Source organism: Mirounga angustirostris, unplaced genomic scaffold (assembly GCF_029215605.1).
Source record: "Mirounga angustirostris isolate CCGP_5_RB_7025 unplaced genomic scaffold, mMirAng1.0.hap1 SCAF_4, whole genome shotgun sequence".
Taxonomy (NCBI): Eukaryota; Metazoa; Chordata; class Mammalia; order Carnivora; family Phocidae; genus Mirounga; species Mirounga angustirostris.
The window spans coordinates 167,000,707-167,024,241 of record NW_026991712.1 but is presented as its reverse complement, the minus strand read 5'-3'; the positions used below and the strand labels follow the sequence as shown (position 1 = coordinate 167,024,241).

The following is a 23,535-nucleotide window of genomic DNA, read 5'->3' as shown; positions in this document are numbered from 1 at the left end:
CAGTCCGAGACGCCTTAGGGGCCGCCCACCTCAGAAAAGGAGATGCCCCAGCACGTAGCGGAGCTGGGAGACATCTGTAACTGATTGGATTCAAATCTAGACCCCAGGCTCACAATGTTGCAAAGGCAAGAGCAAATGAAGAGCATCAAACTGGGTCCCGCTGCAGGGCACTGGCTCTTTGAGGATGTTCCCTGTGACTGGTGGGCAGGCCCTGGGCCCAGGGAGGCAGATACTCTGACTTTTCAATAGAAGGTGGAAATCTGGACTAACAGTCTTGCTCTTGAAAGCACGACAAAGGCTAACGCCAACATCTTCGGGTCAAAATGCACTCCGGAGCTATCAGTCTGCCACCCCAGCCGTATTCCAATCCCACTCCCACCGTCCTGCGAACAGAAACCAAACAAGCAGGAAAAAAGGCATAAAGGAGGAATGGGCTGTCCTGGGGCACTCATGTTCGGGGGGGAGGAGGCGTTAACACAGAAGCCCAAACTCAGATTCCAAAGTTCCGTGTTTTTCAAAATAAAGATCACACGTTGTTTAGAGACCATCTACACAAGAGTTACAAAAAATAGTTGCCCAGGCATAAGCATACACAGGCTTGTTAATTATACACATATGGTTACAAGTGTGCTTGCAAAAAGGTTCATGGGAAATATACACAAGGCTGGAAATGTACACCGTGTAGTGTTACAAGTCTACATCCAAACAAGGAGAACTGACAGTATGGTACATTCGCTTACAAGGAGACAAAATGCAAAATACAGTTCATCTTCTGTACAAAAGGAAGGGCAATCCACACTTTACAAGGCGAGGGGGCTCTGACTGTAAGGAAAGCTAGGGCGGGGCTGACCTTTGCACGTCCTTATGACGGTCACAAAATAAGCAGAACATTGCTTTTTTAGGATTAAAAAAAACACTAGTGTGAACTGAATCATCTTGAGTAACATTTAGAAAGGATCTTGCTACTGTGGGACTAGGTGACAAATAAAACCAAGCTATTTTTTTCCTTTTTAAACATTTAACTAGGCTGTATAAAGAACATTTATTCCTTCAAAAGAAAAAAAATTTACTTCTGGTTGAAATTACAATTTACAATATACAACACTATATGCTACGACCATAAAAGGTGTGAATATACACTGAATGCACAGGGCTGGCTAATTCTCTTTTCTTACCAAAAAACGTGTTTATGTTGATTCAAACTTCTCCACATTTACATTACAGGTATACAAATGTACAATTGTACAATCCAAAGTATGTTCGACTACTAGGGTCCATTATAGATACAGATTAGACATCAAAACAAGAAAATACTACAAATTTGTATATATGCAAAGTCTACACCAAGTATACACTATATATTTATAGAAGCAAGACCAAAAGCAGAGTTGGATTTTTTTTTTTCTCATGCTAAATAATCAGATTTTGCCTTTCAATGTTAACAGACAAAAATCCAGTAGGCAGTAAACAAATACACCCGCCCGGCCTTGAAAGACAGCCTAGGAGCTCACAGCTCCTCCTCCCAAAACAGACTACACATCTTCTTCAGCATAATAGTCTCCAAAAAAGGCAATTTTTCAAAGTTTCCTAAACTTAATGTCATAAACTGAAGCTTTTGCAATTCTAAAACAATTTTCATTTTATATATATATATGTATGTATGTATATATATATATATATATATGTTTTATAAACAGTGTTAAATGCCAGTTTGGGGTCATTTAACAAAATTCAAATTTCTCAGGTTTTTTTGTTTGTTTTTGTTTTTTACTAAAATGAGGAGGTGGGGAAGAGCTATTTGCAAAACTTGCCGGCAAGGCAAAATGGGTTAAAAACCTTTTTTTCTTTTTTTTTCTTTTTTTTAACTTTTTTTGTTAAACCAACCACCCTGAAAGTTTCCACACGTGTAATATAGATACAACATTGAACAAAATATGTGGCCTCCCATGTACATTGGTTACCTATGTACAAGTATCCTATACACCAGTAAAACAACAGGGCAATTAGTCAATTAAAAAAAATAATTAGTACATGTTATGCGTAATAAAATTAAACAAATTTACAAAGGCTTTTCCACTTGTGGAGTTGATTCCTTTTTTTGGAGGAGCGGGTAATCCTGGAGCAACCATTTACCCATTTCAGCTTCTCTACTAGAACATGTCTGGTTGCTGGTTGGATTCGCCAGTGGGCCAGTGAGGTCAGTGGGAATGAGGGGACAGGGTGACTGCCTCAGATAATACCATTAGGGGGACCGCAGATGGGCCCTAAGTCAACGCCATTCTTCATGTAGTACTTCTCCAGCTTGGCCAAAATGTGCTTGCCGTAGGTGTACTTGCGGAGAGTGGCGATGTGGGGCCGGATCTGGGGAGGAAGCACAGTGTGTGTTACTCTGGCCTGCGAGCCCACCGCTCCCAGGCCCCGAAGCATGCACGCGAGTCCGCGAGGCAACACCTCCCCCGGGTTCTCGGGCAGAGGACAGTGACCGCGCTGAGCGCTCTTGGGACGAGCTCCTGTTCTGAGCACGGGCACGAGGGCTCGGGAGGTGGCTGGCCACAGACCACTTCCGGGTCAGGACGCGGGACACGCGCGTCCTCACTGACAACCACACCGCCGCTGCATGGCACCCTCCGGGGCGAGTTTTCAGCCTCGCTGGCCCCCCTCGAGGCACCTCGGCTCCCCTCAGCAGTGCGGGAGGGTTCTTTCTGGGCACCATGAACCCTGAGCGCACCATGTGACCCTGTCGTCCAGTTCACAGGGGATCCCAGAAAACGACGGACAACAGTAAAAATGACAAGTGTGGGCGGGGTACTGTTCACTGAAGCCCCGTATGGCAGGTGTGATCGTCCCCATTTTACCGATGAACCCCGAAGCACGGTGGCTAAGCGGCGCATCCAAGGCCGGACGGCTACTCGGGCGCAGGCGCCGGGTCCTGCAGCAAGGACTCTTCTGCCCACCGCGCCCGCCTGGCCCCTCACCCCCCGCACCAGGTTCGGCTCGTGTTCTTCTGTTCTCCAGTCCCCAGACACGAGAGGTGCTTCCTCACTGGAGCCACCCTTTCTCTGCCGGGAGCTCATGGAGCTTTCGACGTGCCCTGGCTACGGCGTGAAGCACGCCACCTCGACGATCCCTGGCTTAGCCGCCGCCGGGTCCACCAACAGTGAAGGACCGTGCGTACCTGCTACCCCACCCTGATGCGCACTTGCACACTCACACACCGGACACCCACACCAGGGTACGTGGACGCTCTCCTCGTCGGGAGCTCCATGCAGGCCACGATTTTTGTCTGGTTGGCCAGGTCCTCAAAGCAAGGAAGTCTCGAGCAGCTCTAGAAACCACTGCTGCGCCAGAGGACACAGACCCACAGCAGCTACCTCGTTCTCACCTACGAGCCCGTGTGGGGAACCGTTAACAGCCCTGCGTTCAATTGTGAGCGGGGTGGCCCAGAGCACTCGCCTCAACAGCTCTGTAAAAAGAACACGCGATAATGCTACACTTTCAGTTGGGCAGCAGTGAGGACGACAGACACGGCTGGTGTTTCTGGCATTAGAACGGGAGGTTCAGGACCCCCTGGGTTTTTGGTGGCTCGCCTTTTAGAAACATTAATGACATTCACATTCAATTCTTCCACCTCTCTGTCCCTGGGACTGGTGACTGCTAAGTCCAGCCGCTGAACTTGGATCCCTCTCCTTTCCCAGGCAAGAAACTAACGACCCTCGGGCACAAGCACACACACTGTTATTGAACTCCATTTTTTACTTGATTTGGTGGGAGGTGGAAAGGAATCAACCTGCTCCAAGGTCTCCTCTTGCTGAAAAGGACACTGCCCAGCAGTGAAAGCTGGAAAACTCTCAGTTTTTTGGATCCGTGAGACTCTTCCTCCTCTTTCCACTCCCTCTGCCAGCCAACTGCCAAGCCCCGTTCTGTCCACTTGTCTTCAATCCCAAAGCCATCACCACCTCTTGGCTTTAAAACCACCCATCCAGCCTCCTCACTGCCTCCTCTCCTGCTGCCTGGCCTCCTCTAAGTTACTGATCAGCCAGGACAATCATGTGAAACGTAAATGTGACCTGGCACCACAGGCCTGCCCTACTGAACACGTCTAACTTTTTCAAATACACGGTCTTGTCTCCTGCTCCTAAGCCTTCATGCACCACGTTCCCTCTGCCTGGAAGGGCTCAGGGCTTCATTCAAATGTCACTCTCTGGGGGAGCCTTCTCTGTACCCCCACATTAGAAGAGAGCCTGACACACTCCCGCACAGCCCTCCCCCATATGTTCCCAGCACGACTTCAGCTACCCGTCAAGGTACTGCCCTATTCACAGATACCGGAGCCCTGCTGAAAGGAGGGTTTGTTTGCTCTCCAGTCTTCCAGCTCTCTGGTTTCGCCAGCTTTCACTGCTGGGCTTGCTCTGAGGATGCACACGAGCATTTGACAGATGCAGGACTGAACGAATGGACAGGCTGAAAACTTCTATATGACTCCGACACGGCCTCGGCCTTCCGCAGCGTCCTGAACCACGCATCCGCGAGCCTCACGGCTGGAAGGACTCTGGACTCCCCCAGCCTTCCACCGCCACCCCCACCAGCACTGCAGTGTTTCGCTGTGTCGTGCTGTGTTCCCAACCGGAGGCGGGGGTGAAGGAGGGGGCCCTCGTCTGGCTCAGAACTGGAGTCCGTAACAAAGATTCTCATTACCGAACTTTGTTCTCAGTGAGGGCAAGTGGCTCATCATCGCCACACCGTGGCCAACCTCTCCCATGACAAGGGCCGAGGGAGTCCAGAGCCCAAAGGCTGGGCTTCAGGTCAGGAGCAGGTGGGGCTCGCGGCCCTGCCCAGCACAAACACAGCTGCAGCGGGCCTGCCCGTGGGTGTGTCTTGCTTCCCGAGCCCAGGGGGGCTGCGCGGGGCTGGCTAGACCGGCTCTGCGACTGTTCCAGAAGCCATGGGCGGCTCTCGCTGTCAGCCCCACACACAGCACCTAACAGTTCAGATTTCCGTCGCTGTTCTCCTCACTCGTCCTCAGCCGCGAAGCCGTGAGCACGGGCTCTCACATGCTCACCAGCCCTTTCCACTGCTCTTCCCCTCCCCGGTGCTCTGTGGGCAGGGACCGATCTGCGTCGTGTCTACGCTGGTGCCTGGCACAGAGTAGACACCAGGCCAGGCACCGGGCAGGCACTCTCTCGGTGAAAGTGGGGAGGCGGGGGGGATGAATGAGAGGAAAGAGGAAAGGAAATAAGGCAAGCAGGCTGATTTGCGGGACTGAGAGCTGGCCTCCCAAGAGCAGAGGGGCAGAAGCCTGCCCTGAGGAGCACAGACGGAAATCCCCCACAAAGACCGGAGTTTAAGACTCTTTCACACCAGTGAGCTACTAAAACATGAAGACAATGGCCACTCTAGATAAAAGGAAACAGGAGCACAGCATGAGACCTAGTCCAGCGACAAACTCCACAAAAAGAAGCAAGCTGTCTACCTTCATTTGCATTTCAGAAATGTCAAGAACCTCAGGCCTTGCACCCTTTCTAAGTGAGATCTGCCCAACCTGGCCTACCTTATGCATGACGATCTTCCGCTGGGCTGGCTCTGCCACATCGATCATCTTCTGGACCACATAGTTGGCATACTGGTCCTTCATCATGGTGTATAAGGCACTGTGGGGACCGTCATTCATGGTGCATACCTCATCGATAAGCACAGCACGCTCCGTACGGGAGGCATGAGTGACACACTTCTCCACAACATTGCTGTAATGAGACAAATCCAGGGACAACTCTTAGAACAAAGACCTTGTTAGGCTGTGTTTGTTTGTCTCTGTGCTGACTCACAGTCAGCAGCAAAAGAGAGCCTGACATTTTTGGAAGATCAATTCACCAACTGTCTGGCTCTATGAGTCTCCCCCTTTGCCATCTGTGGCTGCCAATGTGAACCGTGGCTGACACCAGGTCTCGGGGGAAGAGCAGGCCCAACCTTCACACAGGTGAGGGTAACAAACCCAGGTAAGCGAAGGGACTCACATATGAGGCTCACGTGACAGCTTAATAGCCGCACTTGTTAATGATTATAATTTCAACACACAACCAAAATCCATGAATCCTCTCCTTTCTAAGTGTACGGAGGTCAGGAACAAGCCTTCCTTATGTCTCTATCTCTAGTGCCCACCACAAAGAGCGGCCCCCAGGAGAGGAGGCCCTGCACGCTCAGTCAAGGAGGGTGTAAGCAGGAACCACAGCACTCATTCAGCAGCCTGCTGCTGCCTCTTCAGAGTCTAAGAACAACCACCCTACGGACCTGCCGGCATTTCTGAGCACTTCTCAAATACATCGCCTTGGAAAAGGAAGACAGGACTGTGGCTACACTAAATCCAGGGGGGCCAGAGAGGGCGATTTAATTACACACAGCTGTGCTAATGGGTCTTTACCATCTCGGAGTGATTAAGTCCGACACCACTATGCACCTGTGGCTCCGTGGGTATGAGGAAGTTGTGTGATGTCCAAGAATAGTATGTATTCTCTATCGCTGGAGCTGGCAAGGAGGGCATCTGCTGGGTCGGTGTGCAGCTGAGGGCTTCACACAGAGTTTGTGACTGGGGGAAGAGCTGCTGTGGGTCACAGAACTCTCACAGAGAAAAGGAACTTGAGAGTCCAGACCTAGCTAATGCAGGAAGCTCTTCTGTGACAGTCCTGAAAGATGGCCACTTAGCGTCTGCTTGGGAATTTCTCATCATCCGGAAGTAATTACTTTCTAGGGCAACCTACCACATGGGCGAAGGGCTATGAAACAGTCTTCTCTACATACTGAAGCAAAACATGCTCTCCCCTCAAATTTCACCCATTCGTCTTAATTTTGCCTTCAGGGACTGAAAAAGGACATGTATACCTATGTCAGGAGCACCTAATGCAGGGACTCTTACTCCTTCCAGAGGCCAGCCCTCCAGATATCTGAATAGTCCAGGAACTATCACCAGAATAATTCCCTCCTCCACAAGTTCTTACACTGTAAGAGGATGCTGTTCCACAGAGCTCTCAGTATTAGCTCACTGTGCACACTGAGCTTTTATTTGGAAAACAAAATTCTCAGGGAGCCTGGGTGGCTCAGTTGGTTGGGCGTCCAGCTCTTGGTTTCAGCTCAGGTTGTGATCTTGGGGGTCGTGGGATCGGGCCCTGCGCTCGGCATGGAGTCTGCTTGGGATTCTCCCTCTCCCTCTGCTCCTCCCCATCCCAGTGCGTGCATGCTTTCTCTTTCTCTCTCTCAAATAAATAAATAGGAAGGAAGGAAGGAAAAGAAAACAAAATTCTTAATAAAATTTTAAAAAATACCATCCTACCGGTCATTTCTTCAAACTTTAAGATACACAGTGTCTGGGGCGCCTGGGTGGCTCAGTTGTTAAGCGTCTGCCTTCAGCTCAGGTCATGATCCCAGGATCCTGGAATCAAGCCCCACCTCGGGCTCCCTGCTCAGCAGGAAGCCTGCTTCTCCTTCTCCCGCTCCCCCTGCTTGTGTTCCCTCTCTCACTGTCTCTCTCTCTCTGTCAAATAAATAAAATCTTAAAAAAAAAAAAATACAGTGTCTGTCAAGTCTGGTGACCTAATCAATCAAGTCTAATTAAGACAACAGCCTCTCCCTTTGACACAGCATCGTAGAAAAACTTCTTTCCCCACCTTCCTTCTACAGCACTATCTAACTACTATACAGTACTGTTCTAGTGTGAGCTCAAAGTGTAGCACTGTGGAAGTGAATCTCCTAATAGCCATCGGCTTCTCCCTTAGCAGAAAAGGGACTTAAGATATTACTGATCCCGTTCAGAGAGGACAAAGCCTGTCATGATCTCCAAATGTTCAGGCAAAGAATTCATCAATTTTCAGGACTGCTTGGCTGGATTGTACCTTCATCCACTCCAGGCCTGCTTCCCCTAGAAACTAGTCAGGACTTCCTACTAAACTGGATTGGAGACAGGACACTCATTCTTCTGTGTACAGGACTCAATCCTCAACACTGACCTGTCTTCCAAGAAAGCAAGCAGGTAAATCAGCTACCACCATGGGATCCCACTTGGCCAAAGACTTCCACCTTAATACATGATCGAGAGTGTTGCAGTCTTTAAAGTTTATTCTAGGCATTCTGAAACTACAGTTCCCAGCCCATTTGTGGGTGGTGAGATCAACTTAGTAATTTGTGACCAGCTTTTTCTTTAAAAAAAAAAAAAAAAATGAAACAGAACAGTAAGTATCAGAATTAATCATGGACAACACAATTTCAGTTACACGTGTATGCATATGTGTGTGTGTGTGTGTGTGCGCAAAGTCAATGAAACTTTTACTTTTTATTTTGGGTCACCATCAAAACTGTAAGTCACTAATCTATTTTATTTCTATTGATCTATGTCCAAATGTATCAGCTCTTTCTTGTGTTATCTCTAATCTGCTGTTGTTAAGGCCACACAGCAAATTCTATTTCAGAGGGCTTATTTTTCTATTCTAGAATTTCCATTTTATTCTTTTTATAATAAAGCTTCTAATTCTCTACTAACATCTTTTCATTCATTATGATCATATCTTCCTTTACATCTTTGACTATAATTAAAATAGGTGCTTTATAATCATTCTCTGCTAACTCCAATATCAGGGAGGTCTGGAACTAGCTGGGGTTTTTTCTGTTTTCTTTTTTTTTGACTATAGGCCATATTACATTTTCCTGCTTTCTAGACATAATGAATGATACACAATAGAAACTGAGTTCTGTTACATTCCCCCAAGGATATTACTTCCCCCACTCCTTTATTCAGTGCAAGTAACTTGGCTGAACTCAAACTGCAAACCTCCCCTGCAAGAGGAATCTCAGTTCTTTCACCCTTAGCTGGGCTGCCTCAAGTTCGCCCTATGCAAATGTGGTTCAGGAGTCAAGCAGATTTTTGGGAAGTTTAAATGTGGGCCTCCGCGCCGCCCCCCCCACCCCCCACCTCCCACCCCCGCCTTCTCTTCCTTTCCAGGATTTCTGCCCTGTCGCTTTGTCACTCTCATTGACATGGCTGTCCCTAACTCTGCCTTCTGGGAACACTGGAGATTTTTTTATCCCAACTTTAGAAGCCCAGCATGGAGCAGAATGGGAACTGCCTACAGGCTAAAAGCCGATTAAAACTGGGAAGTTTCCTATCATTATAAAAAGTCATTAAGAGACTAGATCTTAATGGTGTTCTCAACATAAAAAAGAAGTAATAATGACATGATAAAGGTGTTAGCTAATGCTACTGTAGTCATCATACTGCAATATATAAATATATCAAACCAACGTATTACACACGTCAAACTTACATAATGTCATTCGTCAATTATATCTCAATACAACTCAATACAAAAAGAAAAATCAAAAGGGGAGGCGGAGAGGGACAGGGAGATTTCCCCAGTGCAATTACCTCCTTCCAAGTATCAACAAGCCTCCCGTCCCCCAACCCCTTCTGATATCTACCTACTCTTGGCCACTCTCTTAACGGCTTAATGCCTTCAGGAAGGTTTTTGGCATTTTGTACACAATTTATAGTTGTTATCTGTGGGAGGATTAGGCCCAAAGTAGCTACTCAGTCATTACCGGACCACAAGTCTATTGTAATATTAATACTTACACCTAAGAATGAGATATTAAATACACTGAAAAAAAAAAAAAGTAAACAGAGGACAGTGACCCAAGGAAGAATTCTAAGAGATTCTGCCCCTACTTCCCTGGTCCTGCCAAATGTCAAAAAAAAGACAATACAAGGTCACAGAGACCCTGATGTGGTCAGGCTACGGAGATGCTGGATCTATGAGTTTTTATTTTATTTTTTTTAATTTATGGATCTATGGCTGTAGGGTACACACATTCCACTTAGAAAGACCATACCACTAATCCCTTGGAAAGGCCATCAATTTCTTCTCCAACCACTGCTGATAATCATAAGTCACCTAAAACATCTTTCCAAATCTGGAGATAACTAGTGCATTTTATTCTTGAGCTAGCACAATACAAAGACTGGAAAAGAGACTCTAAGAATACTGTATACGTAGAGATGGCATGCTAATTTTGGCACCAGAAAGGAAACTGAGTAAAGAACACCTCACAACTGCGAACAAATAAAGTGAATAAAATGTCCAGTTCACCAAAGTATAAGATTTAAGTTCTTCAGAAACATAATCCCCAGATTTCAAAGTGGGGAGTGAGGAGGCATTAAGGGACCTGCTTTATTTTATACTTTATAATAGAACCATTTGACTTTTTAAGCTGTGTATACTTTGAGAAAAATAAACATTTAAAAAAAGAGAATGAAAATTCTTTCTTTCTCTCTAAACTTGAAATACTATTTTATCATCTTTCCTGGAAAACGGAGTCCATGTGATTCAAAGCACGCACCTTGCAAATTTGTGCTGACTCAATACAAGTACATTGCCTCGGATTTCTGCTACAATTTTACTTTTATCCTCAGGACGACCGTGCTCCAATACATGCTGGATTACATAATTTCCATATTGATCCTATTTGAGAAACAACAGAAATAAAATTTATGTAAAAATGAGTTCTGTGAATTACCTAAATCCTTACATCTAATCAACACCTACCTACCTTCCTATAGCACCACGATGGCTTACCTGAATACTAATGAACACTTAAGAATTGGATAGGGAGTGATAATTTTTCCCTGTGGTTACAAAAAAGGAACATATTACTAGATGATGGAATATTTCTCTCTATATTTATGCCCAAAGGTCTTTTTTGGGTTCTTCCTTCATAAGCTACTAGACACAAAAGAGTAGGCCTCCTCTCGTTTAAAAACAACAACAACAACAAAGAAACAAAGAAAGGAAGGCGCAGGTGGGAATAAAGAGCTATTTTTCTGGGACACCTTGGGTGGCTCAGTCGGTTAAGCGTCTGCCTTCGGCTCAGGTCATGATCCCAGGGTCCTGGGATCGAGCCCCGTGTCAGGCTCTCTGCTCAGTGGGGAGTCTGCTGCTCCCTCTGCCTCTGCCGCTTCCCCTGCTTGTGCTCTCTCTCTGACAAATAAATAAAATCTTAAAAAAAAAAAAAAAAAAGAGCTATTTTTCTCTCAAACAGAAGTTTATCTCTAAGAAAAATGGGAAACACTGTTTATGTCCAACAAAACAGACAATACCTAATTAAATAACATCACAAGCATACAATAGATATATTCACTCATCTAAGGTTAAAGGTATTGGAGAGAATAAATGTGTACAAGGAGGCAAAAGTATTTATTTGTAAGATGGGAAAAATTGAGAATGTACAAATAATATTTTTAAAAACAAGTGCAAAGGCCAAATGTGTTTGCTTCTGGATGGTAGGATTATGGATGATTTCTTTTGTTGTTGCTTTCTGCACTTCCAATTTTTTTCTACACTGAGGATTTAATACACTTACAAACTCACACATCCCCCCAAAACAAACCACAAACTCCAACAAAAATGCTGCTTCGGTACAAAAATACTACACATAGAAAGTATTCTACTGGTTACTGTGATGGGGGAGAAATTTTTAGTGGCAAAAGCAAAAGAAAGTATCAAAGCTAAAAGAAGTCACCTAATCCACTAAGTTCATTTGAAATGATGAAGTTGAGACCCAGAGAGATGAAGTGGCCCGCCTGAGGGGACGCAGCTGGCCAGGCTACGACAGAGGGACAGAAGGCTGGCAGGCAGCGCACTTCCCTCCAAGGCCGGGGCTCCCTTCAACACCCGTATTCAGAAAGCACAAACCAGGATGGTAGAAACGAGAACTTGCCCCAAAGCTTCAGTGGGCATTTTAAACACATGAACACGAACTCTTCGGGAACAGACACCTGTGCTGAGAAAACACACAAGCTCTGGGCCTGCACGAGCCCACAGGTGTTTGCGGTCACTCTACTCGTAACTCCACTACCTGTACAAGCTGCTCTGTGTGCTGGTGAAGCTCCTCTAGGATAGGGAGTGTCTGGTCAGGGAGACAGTGCTCCAGGATCCTCTGAATCACTCGGCAGCCGTAAGGATGTGTGGACAAAGCAAAGACCTAGGGCAGACAACACAAACAACAAAGCCAAAAATGAGAGCTGCCACTTTCCGTGCTTCGGTGTCGTTCATACACATTATTCATCTTCCCAAAGACTCAGAGAGAGAGTGAGTGATGAGTATTCTCAGCATACAGAAGAGAACTCTGAAGCTCCTAGAAGTTTCTAGAGTGTGCTTGCAGTCATACAGACAGTAACTGACAAAGCCAGGATATTATGTCCTAGTCTGACTCAAAAGCCCAAATTATAAATATGGCACATTTGAGTTCTCTCTCCAAAGAACAAGGTGTGTATGTATGCGTATGTGTAAACCCATTTCATAACTATACTAAGAATTTAGAGATGTACATAAATTCAGACCTGAAAAGGACTTTTCCAAGAAGCCTAGAACCGACAGCGAATTATTCGAGGTCATAAAAAACACAGTTAAGAGTCCACAGTGTCGAAGAACAGGGTTAAAAATAGAAAAAGAAATGGCTGGAATCAAATCCTAAATGCTTTCACCTAACCGTGCTGCAATCTTCTAAATTTAATTAGGGTGTTTTCCAGCAATAAGAAAAGCTTCCTCTTTTCTTGGGTCTGGAGAAGATAAGCACATGGGCTTCAGCTCTGGACCACCCAATCTCAGTTCTGGCCTTCCTAGCAAGAATGACATGGAGTAACCTGCACCTCAAGTCTGTTATTAAGAGTAATCACAGGGGGCACCTGGGTGGCTCATTCGGTTGAGCGTCCGACTCTTGGTTTCAGCTCAGGTCATGATCTCATGAGTCTGCTTGAAGATTGTCTCCCTCTGCCCCTCCCCCATGCACTTACTCGCTCGCTCTCTCAAATAAATAATCTTAAAAAAAAGAATCATCACAGGAATAATAAGAACAGTAACAACAGCTCACACTTGCTAGATATTGACCAAGTGTCAGCACACTAAGTGCTTTTTATGTAGTTTTTTATGTGTAGCTGTATGCGTACAACAGTGTACTTCCACAGTATAAAGTACGGTTCTTCCCCATTTTAGAAAAATGTTAAAAACTCGCAGTCTATAACGAATTAACTTATTTCACTCAATGTTATGTTTCAAGTATTTACTTATACTGTGGAGCTTCTGCTGGGCAAGTACCTGAGTTTGTTACTTTAATTTCTAACCCTCTCTGACCGACATCTAGATTAGTTAGTCTTTCCTAGGAGAATAAGGCTGCTTTCAACATGTCGAAATATGTCTCCTAGTACCCACGTGTAGATGTTCCACCAGATACACACCTAGGCTAGGAATGCTGGGTCACAGGAAATATAAATGTTAGACTTTGAAAGATGATGCAAAATGATTTTCCAAACGGCTGTGCTAATGTCTATTCCCACCAATAGTGACCAGATCCCACAATATTGCCAGGACACAGCGGCCGACCAGTGGGGAAACAGTGGTCTATAATCTGTGCCCTTATTATGCATCTTCCTGATTACTAATGGAATTATTTTGTCTTATGTCTACTGGCAATTTGTGTTTCTTTTGTCTGTTAGTGCTTGTGGTCATTTCTGCACTAATTTGTACTCTACTTTTTGATTTACAGGAGTTCTTTATATGTTCGTTATTAGTTTTTGGTGATTTCATCTTGAAAGTATTCTCTCCTCTTTGGCAGTTTAATCCTTTTACTTTCCTTGTTGTCTATTTTGATAAATGTAAGATCTTAAAGATCCACTTTTTTTTCATTAACTCAGAAAACCCAAACAACCCCCTAAGTTAACGCCTGCAATCTCCTCACTGCTTGCCATAATTGAGCAAACCCCAAAGCCTAAACAACTCTAAAATCCCATTTCAATCTAGGCTTAGCAGTACACGTGACTGCACCTAAAAATCTACTTGGTATCAAAAAACAATTTCACAGACCCAAGAAGGAGGTGTGTGTTTTACTCTCTTTGTTCCACATAGCTTAGGAGGGTGTGAGGACGATGTTTTAGGAAAGAGAAATTAATGGTAATAGCTAATTAAGGGGCAGTTCTGGGAAAATGGTCTAAGAAAGCATCAGCTCTGCTTGGAAGCTGGTGCTAAGAGCATAGAGGCTCTTACGACATACAGGTAAATAGGAGAAACTAGAAGCTATCTCTGGTGGTGTGGCCACGTGGGGACACCCCACAAATGCTACCCTGTTCTCTGCTCACGGTGGAAACACCCAAACACTTGTTTCCTTTGTTTCTTTCTTAAGTCACTTACCTGCCCCTTAAACGCATCAATGATGAACTGCAAAGACTGGGGCTGCACACATTCGATGCATTTCTGAACCACATGATTACCATTCTGGTCTTTTACACACTTCAGGACGTGGCCGTCTAGCTCCCGAACCATCTCGTTCTATTAGGAGACAAGGAAAGAAAGCACCACCAGAATCACAGCAAGCCAAACACCTGGAAAATGAACAGTCTCCTTACCCAACACAAAGCACGAGGCAGGGAATCTATGATGATGAAGTGGGAGCACACTGCTGTGGCACCATGACAACAACACAGCAGCACCAAGTGAGGACTGCAGGGTTTCCATGGATTAGCAAATTTCCTGTAACAGCAACCCATCTTTAAAAAAAAGTTCCCGGGGCCCCTGGGTGGCTCAGTCATTAAGCGTCTGCCTTCGGCTCAGGTCCTGATCCCAGGGTCCTGGGATCGAGCCCCGCATCGGGCTCCCTGCTCACTGGGGAGTCTGCTTCTCCCTGTCCCACTCCCCCTGCTTGTGTTCCCTCTCTCGCTGTGTCTCTGTCAGAAAATAAATAAAATCTTTTAAAAAAAAGTTCTCTAACTTGCAAAAGACCTCAGATTTTTTAAAAATGTAGACATCTAGGGGCGCCTGGGTGGCTCAGTTGGTTAAGCGACTGCCTTCGGCTCAGGTCGTGATCCTGGAGTCCCGGGATCGAGTCCCGCATCGGGCTCCCTGCTCGGCAGGGAGCCTGCTTCTCCCTCTGACCCTCCCCCCTCTCATGTGCTCTCTGTCTCTCTCTGTCTCAAATAAATAAATAAAATCTTTAAAAAAAAAAAAAATGTATACATCTATAGAAACCTGTATGACATACACTGTCCTAGAGAATTTCACGTATAATCTATCATGTTCTAACATGACAACCCTGTAAGGTACATGTTATTAATAATGAGAAGAGTCAATCTACAGCTTACGATAGGCTAGGCATATCTGTAAGTGCTTAACATGTTATGACTCAGTGAATCCTCATAATAATCCTATGCACTGGACACTATTATAGATGAGGAAACCAAGGCACAAATTATCTGACTTGCTAAAATCACAGACCTACACTGCCAAGATTCAAACCCAAGCAATCTGGTCCCTGTGTGGTAAAACAATGTGGGTCAGTAAAGCACCTGTCAGCCAGCTATATATTACCCTGTACAAACCCTCCACCCACATGGATGAGGGAGGTGACTGAGAGAGGGAGTAAGTAACCAACGTGATCAAGACTGTAGATAGCGACTGACCCAGAATTTTAACCCAGGTCTGGAACTCCAACGTGATCTTTCCACCAGGCCAGTGACAGCAAGGACAGCAGGAACAGTACTCTCAGGGAATACAGAAGACCAGATGTGGAGTTGGGCAAGTGCTTGAGGCATGTGTGTATATGAGAAACTCAGCGAATACAGAAGACTAGACACTGGAGTTGTGGGAGATTCAGAGTGTGAGCGAGTATGTGCACGTAGGGAATGAGTGGAGGTGACAAGGGTACAGGAAGAGATGCTGAGATCCCTTCCTTAAATCTGAATACCTGCACCATGGCTGGGCTCTGGCACCTGCTGCCCAATCTCCTTGCTGTATCCAACCTCTGTCTATTTGTTCCCTTGTGCTGAGTATGTATTTATAGTGGAAACTACAAGCCACTCCATAATGGTGACGTTTATGAGAACAATGTCATAAATCTCTGAGATGTGGGGCGCCTGGGTGGCTCAGTCGGTTAAGCGGCTGCCTTCGGCTCAGGTCATGATCCCAGCGTCCTGGGATCGAGTCCCGCATCGGGCTCCCTGCTCTGCGGGGAGCCTGCTTCTCCCTCTCCCTCTGCCTACTTGTGTTCTCTCTCTCTCTCTCTCTCTGTCAAACAAATAAATAAAATCTTTAAAAAAAAAAAAAAATCTCTGAGATGTGGAATATGTCAAAGCAACTAAGAGATTATCCCATTAAAGAAATTCAAGATTACAATGCCAGGGACTAAACAAGCCAACGGCAACAGACTCAGGAAAGTTTCCTAAAGCAATTAATCAAATGTCAGGAAGAACATTTATTCTGGAAATATAATTATCGGAATGGTAAGTGGAGAATGATAGTATATATAAAGAGAAAGACTGGAACACTTTTTTTTTTTTTAATTTTATTTATTTATTTGAGAAGGAGAATGAGATAGAGAGAGCATGAGAGGGGGGAGGGTCAGAGGGAGAAGCAGACTCCCCGCTGATCAGGGAGCCCAATGCGGGACTCGATCCCAGGACTCTAGGATCATGACCTGAGCCAAAGGCAGTCGCTTAATCAACTGAGCCACCCAGGCGCCCCAAGACTGGAACACTTTTAATCAAAATAAAGGGAAGGTGGCTTCCTTGCGTATGTTCTGGAGCCCAAAGAGGTAAAAACTCCACTGGAGAGGAGTCAATTTCACCTAAAATAATAAACTTCCATCTAGAAAACAGTAAACTACCCACAAGAGGAAGAATCATACCAGGCCCAGAACAAGGTAGACAAAGAAACCAGACCAGAAAAGAACACACAGAAATATAGGATAGAAAAGCACAACATGGGGGAGAGAGAAAGGAAGTGAAAAACTACTACAGTGTAGCCATCTAATCAGAAAAGAGAAAACAGTAAAATCTGAAAAGATGGAGACTAAATTAACAATTTGTCACAGTCATAAGAGGGCAAAGATTGAGAAACTGTAACATTCTTCCTGCTTTCTCTGAGCAAGTGAGCATTATAGTAAAAAAAAAAAAAAAGAGTAAGAAACTTCCATGTTCAAAAGAAACGAGAAAATTTAAGAGGAAAAATTCAACCATGAAGTTTTCATCCATGAAAATCGCACGGAAAATTAAAACTGATAATGATCTGAACATCAGGAAAAAAAAAAGAGTAGCAGCTCTGCCCTGCTCCTCGCTCCTCACATACAACACCGCATCATCACCGCCGCACCTGCAGTGCTGAGCGCTGCACGAACGCCATGGTCTCCGACACGGCCTCGGCCTTCCGCAGCGTCCTGACCCACGCATCCGCGAGCCTCACGGCTGGAAGGACTCTGGACTCCCCCAGCCTTCCACCGCCACCCCCACCAGCACTGCAGTGTTTCGCTGTGTCGTGCTGTGTTCCCAACCGGAGGCGGGGGTGAAGGAGGGGGCCCTCGTCTGGCTCAGAACTGGAGTCCGTAACAAAGATTCTCATTACCGAACTTTGTTCTCAGTGAGGGCAAGTGGCTCATCATCGCCAGACCGTGGCCAACCTCTCCCATGACAAGGGCCGAGGGAGTCCAGAGCCCAAAGGCTGGGCTTCAGGTCAGGAGCAGGTGGGGCTCGCGGCCCTGCCCAGCACAAACACAGCTGCAGCGGGCCTGCCCGTGGGTGTGTCTTGCTTCCCGAGCCCAGGGGGGCTGCGCGGGGCTGGCTGGACCGGCTCTGCGACTGTTCCAGAAGCCATGGGCGGCTCTCGCTGTCAGCCCCACACACAGCACCTAACAGTTCAGATTTCCGTCCCTGTTCTCCTCACTCGTCCTCAGCCTGGACTTCCCGCCCGCAGAGCCTCCCACGAAGCCGCGAGCATGGGCTCTCACATGCTCACCAGCCCTTTCCAATGCTCTTCCCCCCTCCCCCGGTGCTCTGTGGGCAGGGACCGATCTGCGTCGTGTCTACGCTGGTGCCTGGCACAGAGTGGGCACCAGGCCAGGCACCGGGCAGGCACTCTCTCAGTGAAGGGTAGGGAGGACGAATGAGTAAGGAAGAAGTGAAGGAAAATTGTAGGTGGGCTAGATCATCTAAGTTTGATTTGTTGGAGTGGTCAGTTCTAGCATTTTAACCTGCTTTAATTCTTGTCAAACAAAATACCCACCTGTAAAATTGCGCCTACTAGACTGGTCAATGAGAGGAATGTTTGAAACCAATGGCTTTAACATAAGACACCGGATCTATTGTAAATTTACACAATTAATTGCACAGTTCATGCTTGCCATGCACAGGAAGGCAGCCACAAGCACCAAAAAAAAACACACACACAACTGTACAAGAAAACTAAAGACTGACAAATTTACAGGGCTCACTACATGTACCATGGAGAAACATCAAACACCAAGAGAAAAGTTAAAGGGGAAACTTACAATTACCTGCTGGTCTGAGGGAATAAATTCAAGAGCTTTCTGGATAACACGGCAGCCATACATCTGCAGGGCCAATGAGAGGACATGGCCTCGAATCCGTTCTGCCAAAGCCAGCTTCTGTTCAAGGCTGCCAAACTAGACATAATGTGTGGGTGAACACCATTACTTAGGTAGAAGGAAAGAAACCAGAGAAAGCAAAGCATCCATTATTCTGTATCAACCACTGGCATAACCTCTTTTAGCCCTGTCACCCTATGATTAATTAACTAAACTTTTCTGTTCAAAAACTCTTTTGTTTTTTCAAGCCAAGAGTTCTCAGCCTCTGATTATGAAGAACCCATTTTAATGTTGAAAAACTTCTCACATACCCAACAGCAGCAGTTTCACTACTTATCTGCTAATTCCTCAAAGCTGCCATTAATTCACTAATACTATGAACCTATATTCCCATTAACTATAAGAGCATTTACATTTATTCTAAAAATAGTAATACATGTGGGAGACACTGTTTACTGGAACCTTAGAAGTGTATGGGAAAGATTCAAGGACTTCCTAGAGCAAATCTATAGCGCTCAGGTGTCTGAGGCCCATGGGTTAGAAAGTTCCTCTTTCATCCACATGAAATTAAACATATGGACATTCTGTTTTGAATTAGGGTTCTACATCACTCTAAGAATTGAAATTTTCTCTATATATAGGGCAACAGAGTCCGGGGGGCCAAGTTAGCAGAATAATTTAGAGGTAAGGCTGCACAAATGTTAAAGCTCTTCCTAGAAGGATTTCCCATCCCTGGCTTTTTATTTTCATTTGAATGACATAATCATGAGACTGGAGGAGATTTTATATATAATCAGCTTCCCAAACCCACTCAATTTCCACACAAGGGAACTATGGACCAGGGATGCTGTGTGAGCCAGGGAAGTTCTCTAGCTTGTCCCCAATCATACAGCTATAATCCCCTGTTCAGTCAGCCATCTCTGCCTGCACATGGACCTCTAGAGCTGGAGAGCTCTACATTCTTCTATCTGGAACAAGATAGATGATTCTAAAATCAAAAATATAAGTCATTTTATGTTGGTTTCTTATTTTTAATTGGGGATTTTTAATTTTAAGTGAAATTTAAGGGGAAGAAGCATAGGATTAAAAGTCACTGGTTTGTTTTTGTTTTTTTTTAACATTTTTTTTAAATTTATTTGACAGAGAGAGACAGAGAGAGAAAGGGAACACAAGCAGGAGGAGTGGGAGAGGGAGAAGCAGGCTTCCCGCCGAGCAGGGAGCCTGATGCAGGGCTCGATCCCAGGACCCTGGGATCATGACCTGAGCTGAAGGCAGACGCTCAATGACTGAACCACCCAGGCTCCCCTAAAAGTCACTGGTATTACTTTGCCAATTCAATAGATGCATCTCAGAAACAAGAATCATCATAAATCGTTTTTCAGTTCTCTGAATTTTTAAAAACAAACCATATCTAGTACAGCACCCCCAGTTTTTGCTTATTCCCCAAACTGATTTTGACTGATAGTTGCCCCTCAAGTATTGGATCAATTTAAAAAGCACAAACATTCAAATTAAAGATACATTGGATTAACTCTAACCTTTCGCAAGGGCACATGGATTGTTTGCTACCAAATATTACAGTAATTTTACAGGGACCACAAAAAGGTTACTCTTTGTTACAAGAACCTAAAGTAATAGCAACAATTTTTACTGCTTTAATACAGACCACAAAGATGACAGATGTGTTTATAAAACAAAGTTCCTTTAAAAGTCACTGCATTTTCACTTTGCTCAGAATTTAATCACAAAATCTCAGTAAATAAAAATGTTACAAATATGCTGGTTTCTTAGTGTATCACTAAGGAGTTAAGAGTCAAAGAAGTAGGGCACCTGGGTGGCTCAGATGGTTAAGCGTCTGCCTTTGGCTTAGGTCATGATCTCCAGGTTCTGGGATCAAGCCCCATACTGGGCTCCTTGCTCAGCAGGGAGCCCGCTTCTCCCTCTGCCTCTCCCCCTGCTTGTGCTCTGTCTCTCTCTCTCAAATGAATAAATAAAATCTTAAAAAAAAAAAAAAAAGAGTCAAAGAAGTTCAGTCTTAGTGAGAAAAGGTAGGAATACAAAGGCTGTGAGTGAGCCTTTTCTTTTTTTTAAATCTTCACACAAACTGAACAAAGTAAGATGTATAAATTGACAAATTTCTTCTGTCTGGAGCAGGTAATGTGCAGTTCCAGCATTTTCCCCTGTAACAGAGGTTCTTCATCTCAATGTCTCATTCCTTTCTGGATTTAGGACTTGGTTGGAATTGCTGATACCGGCACACCAGGGTTACAACAGCATACAAAAAAATCCCTGCCTTTCCGACATTTTAGTTTAGTAGGGGAAACAGACATTAATCCAACAATCTCATTAATCCTTTCCAAAAGCAATGGTAACAAGAGTGGACGTTATTCATAATAACAGAAGTAAAAGAGGAAACCAAGGCTGAAGGATCATCTAAAAAGAAGTCATTTAACAATCCTCATGACTGTAGTTTATGATGAAAAACACTACAGTTGACATTCAAAGATAACTCTTTGAAAATAGATAACAGGAATCCTAAAAACCCATTTTTTAGAACACTTTATCGTGATCCTGCTAAAATTATCTTACAAGGATTATTTCCTCTAAAAATGACATGTTTAGTGAATCTATCATAATAATCAGAAATAATGTGCTGGATCCTAATGGGGACAGCGGTTCTCCAAACACATTCCTAAAATAGACTGGCACATCTGCTTGGGTATTTAAACGATATACTGCTGCTAATAACTTGGAGAAACATCTAAAAGCTCTTCAAAAAGACCACACACACTTCATTTTGAGGACTGGAATGAGATTGCCATTCTAAAAACAGCTAATGAAAATCAAAATGCTCCGGAGATTCTCTAACGTCAAAGAATAGAAAGAACAAAGGCTTACTTCAAAGAACTTCTGAATGACGTAATTTCCAAATACATCCACCATTAGCTGGTAAGCGGCCTGGAGGATTTCATTGAAGACAAGCTGGCGTTCAGCTGGTGTGGCTCGTTCCAGTTTCAGCTGAATGAATCTGAAGTACAAAGTAAAAAATGGCAATCCTAGCATCTCAGGAAGACTTGAAAATCAATAAGGATTAGTTCAATTTATATAATGTATCCATTCTGAAATTGTGCGCATGTGCACGCACCCACATATATGGGCACACACACACACACACACAAATAGTGTTATTTAAATGAATTAGTCGAGCTCACTTCACTGAAATCTCTGAAAAGGAAAAAAATTATAGTGTGAAGTACCCCTAACTTCACTGAGCTTTTAAAAGTATATTTAAATTTTAGTATATTTCATTACAAACATACAAAACCATATGTATGTGTGGGGATGAGGGGGAGACAAGCAGAGGGGCAGGGAAATGAGGGTTAAGGTGGGCATAACTCAGGGAGAATTCTACCTGACTTTCTCTTCTAGAAACCAGCCCTACATCAATGAACTCCATGCTTACAGCCCTTCGTTGTCTCCTTTAGCTCAAGGGCATATGAAGCAGTACTCATTCATGATGTGGAAGAGCTGTGATTTATGCCTGCAGTGTCTTCTGAAGTAGTACTCAAGTCTGCGATTTTCAGTTCGGGTAACTATATAAGAAAAAACATGCTGTCTCCCAATCTGGTCTATAGGATCCAAATATGAGAAATCCTTGCCCAGTAGCAAGATGGCAAAACTGAAAGAGGAGATGGGTTCTTTAGAAGCTGTTTCAGTGGGCACAGAGAGCAAGAAAGAGAAATGGAGACAAATAGGAAAGGATGGGTGATGTCACCATAATCAGGCTTTTTTCCCCCGGAACCAGGGTGGTCCCCTTCTGCAAAGGCCACTAGAACAGCCAAACGGGGAGGGATAAGCCAAAGCAGATTCTGTGTTTTAGAGTAGCCTCTTCTCTCTCACCTCTACGTAGACTCACTTCTACAGAGTGGAACGACACAGAAAAGTAGTGAAGCTATCTTATTCCTGAGCAAGCAGACATCCAAACTTACATGTGAATAATTTCTCTTTAACAGCAAGACTCTTGGGGTGCCTGGGTGGCTCAGTCAGTTGAGCATCTGCCTTCAGCTCAGGTCATGATCTCAGGGTCCTGGGATCGTGCTCCATGTTGGGCTCCCTGCTCAGCAGGGAGTCTACTTCTCCCTCTGCCCCTCCCCCCCACCCCACTTGTGCTCTCTCTCAAATAATAAAATCTTTAAAAAAAAAAAAAAAGAGCAAGACTCTTAATAGTGATTTAAGTAACAAAAGTGTACACACATCTTTGTGTTGTTAGTGTTTCTGTTCCTTAAATTATAGACATTCTGTGAGGTTCCCATGAACTAGGAACACCACAATAAGATAAAAGGTTTGTTTGAAGCATGTGATCCAGATTACTAAAGGGCTCTTTTCAATCACCTGTGTATCTGATGACCCTCATATCCCCACATCCCTCTGAAATAAATAATAGGAAGCATACTAAGAGGCAAACTTTGTTTCAATTACTTCATGGCTATTTACTTAGTATATACCTTATCTGAGGCATGGAATTTAAGGCATTAAGATTTCAGTTACCTTAAGTGCCAAAGCCAAGTCCTCACCTGGACCCATGCTGGTCTTGGGAAAACTCCATTATATGCCCAGCGATCTCCCGCAGTTGTAAATTGGGGTACCGGTTATTTCGGAAATCCTCCAGAAGCCTGCTCCTGCCAGAGGGCATGACATCAGACATTCCGTATCGCAACCGGGAGGAAGAAAACAGGGTGCTGCTGGGGCTGAAGAGGCTGGAGGCACTGCTCGCGCTGCGGTACTTGGCTTCAGCGCCTGGCGCAGCAGAGATGTATCTCCCACTGCCATTGGTGAGGCCTCCTGTTGGTTACAGAACAAGACAACTCAAGACTCATTCTTAAGGAATTCTGTTCAAGGAGGGAAAAAGCATCTCACACATGAAAGCCTGCATCGTTTCTGATTTTGTTTCAATTCTATTGCTTTTGTGTTAAGATCTGATTCTATCAGTGCCACAGTTTTTATAAGGCCAACTCACCAAGACGGAAAGAAACTTCTGCACAAAGACTGAGAGGGGAAATGCTTGGACCCACTGATAGGGGACCGTTAGCAATAACGGAGCAATGGTTAACACAGCCCTTAGTAAGGAAAATGATG

The 23,535-nt window shown here is 44.8% G+C and overlaps 1 protein-coding gene and 2 non-coding genes across 21 annotated transcripts in view; all 3 read right to left on the bottom strand.

The window, feature by feature from the left end:
• Window positions 1–490: 490 nt before the first annotated feature.
• Window positions 491–23,535, bottom strand: part of PUM1 (pumilio RNA binding family member 1) — a 139,906-nt gene continuing 116,861 nt past the window's right edge. For 15 of the 19 annotated variants that reach the window (XM_064589598.1, XM_064589605.1, XM_064589604.1 and 12 more), the window contains 8 exons: window positions 22,974–23,241; window positions 21,298–21,427; window positions 18,343–18,477; window positions 14,220–14,357; window positions 11,893–12,018; window positions 10,378–10,499; window positions 5,549–5,741; window positions 491–2,361 (listed from right to left, as the gene is read on the bottom strand). In XM_064589598.1, coding sequence (XP_064445668.1) covers window positions 2,230–2,361; window positions 5,549–5,741; window positions 10,378–10,499; window positions 11,893–12,018; window positions 14,220–14,357; window positions 18,343–18,477; window positions 21,298–21,427; window positions 22,974–23,241 — 1,244 coding nt within the window. In that variant the 3' untranslated portion in view covers window positions 491–2,229. Of the gene's footprint in view, window positions 2,362–5,548; window positions 5,742–7,994; window positions 8,184–10,377; window positions 10,500–11,892; window positions 12,019–14,219; window positions 14,358–18,342; window positions 18,478–21,297; window positions 21,428–22,973; window positions 23,242–23,535 lie in introns of those variants that run through there. The other 4 variants (XM_064589600.1, XM_064589606.1, XM_064589603.1 and 1 more) reach the window with 2 other exon arrangements.
• On the bottom strand, window positions 4,655–4,739 carry LOC123841609 (small nucleolar RNA SNORD103/SNORD85). The gene has a single exon (XR_006790249.2). It is a non-coding gene; the product is annotated as a small nucleolar RNA SNORD103/SNORD85 (small nucleolar RNA).
• LOC123841208 (small nucleolar RNA SNORD103/SNORD85) lies at window positions 17,380–17,464 on the bottom strand. The gene has a single exon (XR_006790181.2). It is a non-coding gene; the product is annotated as a small nucleolar RNA SNORD103/SNORD85 (small nucleolar RNA).